Source organism: Littorina saxatilis, linkage group LG12, assembly GCF_037325665.1.
Source record: "Littorina saxatilis isolate snail1 linkage group LG12, US_GU_Lsax_2.0, whole genome shotgun sequence".
Lineage (NCBI taxonomy): Eukaryota > Metazoa > Mollusca > Gastropoda > Littorinimorpha > Littorinidae > Littorina > Littorina saxatilis.
Window position 1 is genome coordinate 2942459 of NC_090256.1, and position 7292 is coordinate 2949750.

The 7292-nt window shown below is 38.7% G+C and overlaps 1 protein-coding gene across 1 annotated transcript in view; it reads right to left on the reverse strand.

Moving 5' to 3' along the window:
• Positions 1 to 1353: 1353 nt before the first annotated feature.
• Positions 1354 to 7292, reverse strand: part of LOC138981059 (soluble scavenger receptor cysteine-rich domain-containing protein SSC5D-like) — an 11343-nt gene continuing 5404 nt past the window's right edge. Inside the window, exons 4-5 of the mRNA XM_070353862.1 lie at positions 6923 to 7064; positions 1354 to 2395 (exon numbers count right to left, since the gene is read on the reverse strand). Of these exons, the coding sequence (XP_070209963.1) occupies positions 2209 to 2395; positions 6923 to 7064 (329 nt within the window). The 3' untranslated portion in view covers positions 1354 to 2208. The remainder of the gene's footprint in view (positions 2396 to 6922; positions 7065 to 7292) is intronic.

Here is a 7292-nt window from a genome sequence, read left to right on the forward strand (position 1 = left end):
AAAAAAAAATTTATAAAACGATCCAAATTTACGTTTATCTTATTCTCCATCATTTGCTGATTCCAAAAACATATAAATATGTTATATTCGGATTAAAAACAAGCTCTGAAAATTAAATATATAAAAATTATTATCAAAATTAAATTGTCCAAATCAATTTAAAAACACTTTCATCTTATTCCTTGTCGGTTCCTGATTCCAAAAACATATAGATATGATATGTTTGGATTAAAAACACGCTCAGAAAGTTAAAACAAAGAGAGGTACAGAAAAGCGTGCTATCCTTCTTAGCGCAACTACTACCCCGCTCTTCTTGTCAATTTCACTGCCTTTGCCATGAGCGGTGGCCTGACGATGCTACGAGTAAAATGGCATTGCGTTCAGTTTCATTCTGTGAGTTCGACAGCTACTTGACTAAATATTGTATTTTCGCCTTACGCGACTTTTTTATGTTGGCTACACCGTGCAGCAATTTGGCTTTTCGTATAAATATACAGCCCCCAGGTCAACCCCTACCCTATCCATCCCACGCCTCCAATCAACTGCCCGACCCACATCCCCCCCCCCCCCCACCTCACCCGTTCACTCTGCCACCTCACCCGTTCACTATGCCACCTCACCCGTTCACTCTGCCACCTCACCCGTTCACTCTGCCACCTCACCCGTTCACTCTGCCACCTCACCCGTGCACTCTGCCACCTCACCCGTTCACTCTGCCACCTCACCCGTTCACTCTGCCACCTCACCCGTTCACTCTGCCACCTCACATTTCTTACTTTATTGCTTTGGGAATCAGCACAGGTTTTGGCCCAGAGCGTGCATTTCTTTTCATCTAATTCATACATCAGTATTAAATCCTTGTACATTTGGCGTACATGTTTCATTGCTTTTTTTAATGTCTGGTTTAATGTCTTGTGGGTCGTTTATGTGTCTGTTTTTGAGCGTGCAATCCCGTTCCTCACTAGCACAAAGTGACGTGGGGAAAGCCTCAGGGTAAATTTGTGTAACAAGGGTGTCAGACTTCTGCATAGTTCAAATTCAGTGAATTGTTTTCTTAAATTTTTATTCTGTCCATATTTGACTGAATGTTTAAATGGGGACCGATCGAAATCACTCTGTGTGTGTGTGTGTGTGTGTGTGTGTGTGTGTGTGTGTGTGTGTTTATGAGTGTGTTTGTGAGTGTGTTTGTGTGTTTGTGTATGAATGTTATTTGATTAAACGCCCACTAATGTACTGGGCAATTTAAAAAACACGAAAATAAAACAAACACACACAAACACACACACACACACACACACACAAACACACACACACACACACACACACACACACACATACACACACACACAGTGGTAAAGAGAATGCAACCTTTATTTGCAACAAGTATGAAGTTGTTTTACAGGTAGAGACGAGAGCAAGGCAACTTGGGCACAGAAGAATTCCTTCACAACAGGAAAGGCAGGTAGACATAAAAGCAAATATTTGGATATCACAAGGTTTTGCCATAAAACAACATCAGCGACATGGAGAAAAAAACGCGCGAAGGAAGACAGGGAAATGCAGATTTTGGATTACACAAAGTCTTACTGATATCAATAAAATTTACGAAACGACGGCATAGCAACTGCTACGCTCAAACATGACAGAGAAGAGAAGTTTGGATGTGACACATTCTTCAAAACTGGTTACAGAAAGGTTGAATGACGGCCGAAATCAGAATTTACATTTGAGCTTTCTTATGCTCACTGAATATCTTAAAAAAAGACCTTGAAACAGGTTTACCAAATAAACAGTGACACGTGTGACTTTTACAAACAAGCAAGACAAAACGTCAGATCATCACGGCTATCAATAAATAAAGACGGATTTCCCTTCTTCGTGCAATGTGACGTCAGAGGTTAACTAAAACTGTTATTTAGGCGGCTCGCCGATATACGACAAAAGAGTGCACGTTTGTTTGCGTTCAACCTGAAAAAAAGGGTGAAAAAAGGAATTCGAACTCAATTGGATCGACACATAAATGTTAGTTGTGTTTTGGACCAAAATATGACATCTGATATGTATATTCAATCTTGAAACCTGCTGGCAGATAGTACACAGTCTTAGATCATCTTACAGCAAATAAGAAGAAGAAGAAGAAGAAGAAGAAGAACAAGAAGAACAAGAACAAGAACAAGAACAAGAAGAATAAGAAGAAGCTAGATCATCTTATCGGCAGCGGACTCCCACGTCTTCATTATGGTCGCAGTTATTGATTCCCCCAGCATTGGCTGGACAGTAGAGAAGCTTCTGCTCTGTGCCAGCACACATTAGGTCGTCCAGCCAGATCGGACCAGCGCCTGGACCAAAGGGGCTGATAGGAGATCGCGTTCCTCTGTAGGGGATGGGGTTATTGCTGAAAAATACGAGCAATTGAATTATTCAAAGAACAGAATGAAACAAAACAAGAATGGTTATCTGATAAACAGAGGGAAGTAAGCACTCTAAATGTACACGACATGTGTAACAGAGTAAGTGAGATTAATTCGGAATCAGTCTCCTGGCACCTGAGAGAATAACACGCATTGCAATGAACAGGCGACTTTCATCCTTTATAACAAGAAGGGTTACTTATTTGAACGTTTAATTTATGTCAGAAAAAAGCATTACATTCACAGACACGTTGACCCACTGGTCTTTAAAGCGGACAGACAGACAGACAGACAGACAGACACTTGTGATGCAGATAATGGACAGACAGACAGACAGACAGACAGACAAACACTTGTGATGCAGATAATGGACAGACAGACAGACAGACAGACAGACAAACACTTGTGATGCAGATAATGGACAGACAGACAGACAAACACTTGTGATGCAGATAATGGACAGACAGACAGACAAACACTTGTGATGCAGATAATGGACAGACAGACAGACAGACAGACAGACAGACAGACAGACAGACAAACACTTGTGATGCAGATGATGGACTTGGCTTGGTGAGCCTTGCTGTTCTCACTCAGGCTATGGTGAGAATGATGGTCTGAGTCTAATGTCAGAGTGAATGTCATGCTTTGTTCTGTCATCATTTTAACGTTCAAATACTTTTTTTTTTAAATTTTGGAACGTTAGCAGTCTGTCTGTTCTTTTGTTTTGTTTGATAAAAAGACCAAAACAAGTACTGTACTCATATTGTAACTGAGGTTCAAAAGAGATAAGGGAAGAAAAAAAAAGAAGAAAGAAAAAGAGAGATAAGAAAAAAAAAAGAAAAAAAAAAGTACTGTACTCATGTAAGTACAGTAGGAGTAGTTCAGTTTGTAACCCTGAACGGGATGGGATGAGGTGTGGATGGACGGATGTACGATGAGATTAATGTGGGACCCCTCAAGTTTAAATTAAGCTTAATCCTGTAACTCCTTTCGAGGCTTGAAGGATAAAAACACCAATACCACAAAACAAATTCGATTTTTTCATTACGATCAAAACTCGGCATATGGGCCTTTTAAAAAAAAAAATGTTGTAATTTCTGTCCCAGAGATTTGTAAAAATGTAGAAAATCTGCTGCACATCTCTATTCACTGTCAATTTAATTATGTGCTTTGATACAATCCAGTAACTGTTTTATAACACTTTTAAGCCGATACTTTATTATTTTGTTGGAGAAATCTTTTCTTCTTTGGGGTAGGGGGGTAAAAAATGGCTGTCCCTGGACAGATACCTCATTTTTACTGACCACAAGAATGTGTTAAAAAGGCAGACTCTGGAAACTTAAATGGTAGAAAAGAAATGTTTCAGTCACAAAGATCACATGTGTAGCAAACTATTGATTAAAAAAAAAAAGTTTACTATTTATTAATTTTTTTGAAATCCGAAATTAGCATGTCCCTGGTTTTCATGTCATTCCTGTTACCAAGAGGAAATCCAGCTATAAAAAATGAACACTCCCTAGTATCACTTCGAGGCTGCTGTTGAAAGTATGTCATTTCCTGTGTAACTTTCACAGAAGGCGAGCACTGCTCACTATTCATTCTTCCGGTGGTAAAGTCTTGGGCAGTTCTGTGAAGTAAGTAGTGTCAGTGTTCACAGTCATTCCCGTTACCGGTCATAAACCAACTAAAATTGCATGTGTAAACTATTTAAATGATTGAATAGAAAGTTATAAGTGGAACAAAGTGTTTAGTACCAAAAAGCACATACATGCCATTGAAAGGGAGTAATTATTAATTTTATTACGGATGGTCCGTCATTCCTGTTACCGTCATTCCTGTTACCATCAGAGAAGCAACAGGAATGACATCTTGGTAACAGGAATGACTGACATTTGTGGCAAAAATAAATATGAACAGTCTGTAGCACACATTTTGTTCCTTACATTCAAATACGTGTGATTTGACCACACATACACACACACACATGGAGGGAGAGAGGGATAGAGAGAAAGAGGTAGAAAGAGGGAGGGAGAGAGAGAGGGAGAGAGAGAGAGAGGGGGGAGGGAGGGAATGAGAGAGGGGGCGAGAGAAAGAGAAAGAAAGAGGGAGAGAGAGAGAGAGAGAGAGAGAGAGAGAGAGAGAGAGAGAGAGAAAGAGGGAGAGGGAGATAGAGAGGGAGAGAGAGAGGGAGGGGGAGAGAGAGAGGGATAGAGAGAAAGAGAAAGAGATAGAAAGAGGGAGAGAGAGAGGGAGAGAGAGAGAGGGGGGAGGGACGGACGGAGAGAGAGAAACTGAAACTGGAGTTTATTACAAATTAATAGAGGTTTCAGGCAGAACCTAATCTTACAACCTGTCCTTTATACAGAAACTTAATATAGACGCACATACATTAATATAAAGAAAAGAAAAGAAAAAAATCATATTTTCGTATTCACACTACAAAAGTGGAAAACAGTTTAATAATACAAAATATAGTGTTGACATTGCAACACAGTTGCATTGAACGCATTGCATATGATAACCCAAAACAACTGATGACAAAAAGAAAATCCTCGCTGATGTTTGATAGTGAATATGTTAAAGAGTTAAAGAAAATAATTATTAAGGTGAAGAAGTTTTACGCACTGCCAGTGTATAACATGGATGGTATACATTTAATACCCAATGATGAAATACAATTCAGAATAGATCAGTTATTTTTTGAAACCTTATTAATGGAAATTAGAGGAAAGACAATTGCCTACGCCTACGCCTCCACAAAGAAAAAAAGAGAAATGAATATTTAAAAAAAATAATGATGACATTACAGTTATTAGAAAATAATGGGACCTATGAGTCCTTTATATTACAGATTGAAATGTTAAATACCCAGTTGGAAAATTTGAGGAAGAAAAAGATTGACTGTATGTTGATAAGATCAAAAGCTAGGTGGCTGTTAAAAGGAGAAAAGGTGAGTAGGTATTTTTGTAATATGGAAAACCTTCATTATCAGAATAAGGCCATGATTTTTTTTTTGCAAGATGGCGACACTGGTGAATTGATATTTGAACAAGGCTGACGAGGCTGACACCTATCTTCTTCAAAATGACAAAACAACACTACTAGGCACAACAGCTGAACCAAATCAATGTGTATGGTTAGAAAATGAGCTGTTCTTCAATTTGAGATCAAAAACGGGGTCACTCTTGTTTATTTTGATTTTTTGTGTATTTTAGTGTCTGCAAACTTGCTTGTGCGAATTTGATTTTGGAGGGTGTCCTAGGTCTCCGGTACACTGCATAAAAACTAATCGATGAAAAATAAAACTCTTTGTTTCAAACGGTAGGGGAATGAAGTACCTTTCTGGCAATATACTTGCTTTTACCATAACTGGCCGCGTCACACAGTTCCACAGCTAAATGTATGTGATTAGTTTTTTTTATTGCGATTAGTGTATAAGAGTAAGTTACAAGAGACAAAGCCACCGTTAGAAATATTTTTCAGGAATTTGAAATATAAATTCAAAATAGAAAAATATTCCAGTTTTAATGCTTTTTTTTTAATATTGTATTAATGTTATTATTTGCTAACAGCCACGAGTGTATTGGCGTTCTTAGAAATTAACTTTGTATGTAGCCTTATCATTTCAGAAATGTTGTTCTGCGCAAAGAAAAATGACATTATGAAGCAGTTGAGAAGTTATACATTTATTTTTCATTTGCTTAATATGATCCTTGAACATATTATTTTGCCACAACTCTGATGAACAGAAAGTCTCAACTGAGTCAATGCCATAACATTTAAAAATGTCATTCCTGTTACTGTATGTCATTCCTGTTACTACTAATTGATTAATTCATTATAAATGAATGGATGATCAGTTAATGCAGACAACAGAATATTGTCTTTGTCTTAGTGACTTTTCAGTCACAGAGGGGTCTGTTTGGAATGCAACGACATTAGCTTCATTTTATTAAGTTTGGCGACCATCCAAATGCCAAGTGTTTGAGAATTATGAGCTCTTTATGTGGATGAAAAATTATTTTGTGAAACTTTTCAATCAAAATCTTCCTTAGAATGTTAAAATAACTTTGGAGAAGACAATGATAGTCAAAAAAGACCCGACTATTACTTTTCATTGTTGAAAAAAAAGTGAAACTTGGTAACAGGAATGACATTTTTCCCAATTAAATTAATAAAATTTAATTAATCTCCATTATGTTGGCATGTAAAAAGGGCACACATGAAGAATACGGTCCAAGAATGATTTACAAACAAGATGTGCAAATAAAAGTTTTAGTTATTACATTTTGTTTTTGGATTTTCTTTGGTCTGAAAGTACAACATTTTTTGAAAAAAGCCCATATATCATCACACACGCACTCACGCACGCACTCACGCACGCACGCACGCACGCACGCACGCACACACACACACACACAAATATACGCACATGCGTCCCCTCCCCCTCCCCCCCCACACACACACATTCCAACTCCCCCCCAACCACAAACAACAGAGCATCAGACCTGGGTAGTCCTAACTGCCTGCAAGCAACGGTGGCATCAAGTTTGCCCCAGCGGTCCTGGCAGACGGTTCCCCACTGACCGTTGAAGTACACCTCCACGCGCCCTTCCTTCATATTGGTACCGTTGACTAGGCGAATATCACCTGCAGTGATTGTGTGAAGAGCGTTTCAATGGTGTATACGATGTTCAGAAATTACATTTTAGGCCAGTCACAAAATTAGCGAGGGGTGTGACTGAAACACGTGGCCTTACTAGACCAGTCCCTAGCGAGGGGTGTGACTGAAACACGTGGACAAGTAGCACGTGCAGCAAGCTTGCATTATTAAAAGCAAGAGTAAGCATCTTTCACTTACTCATACAAACCCGACAG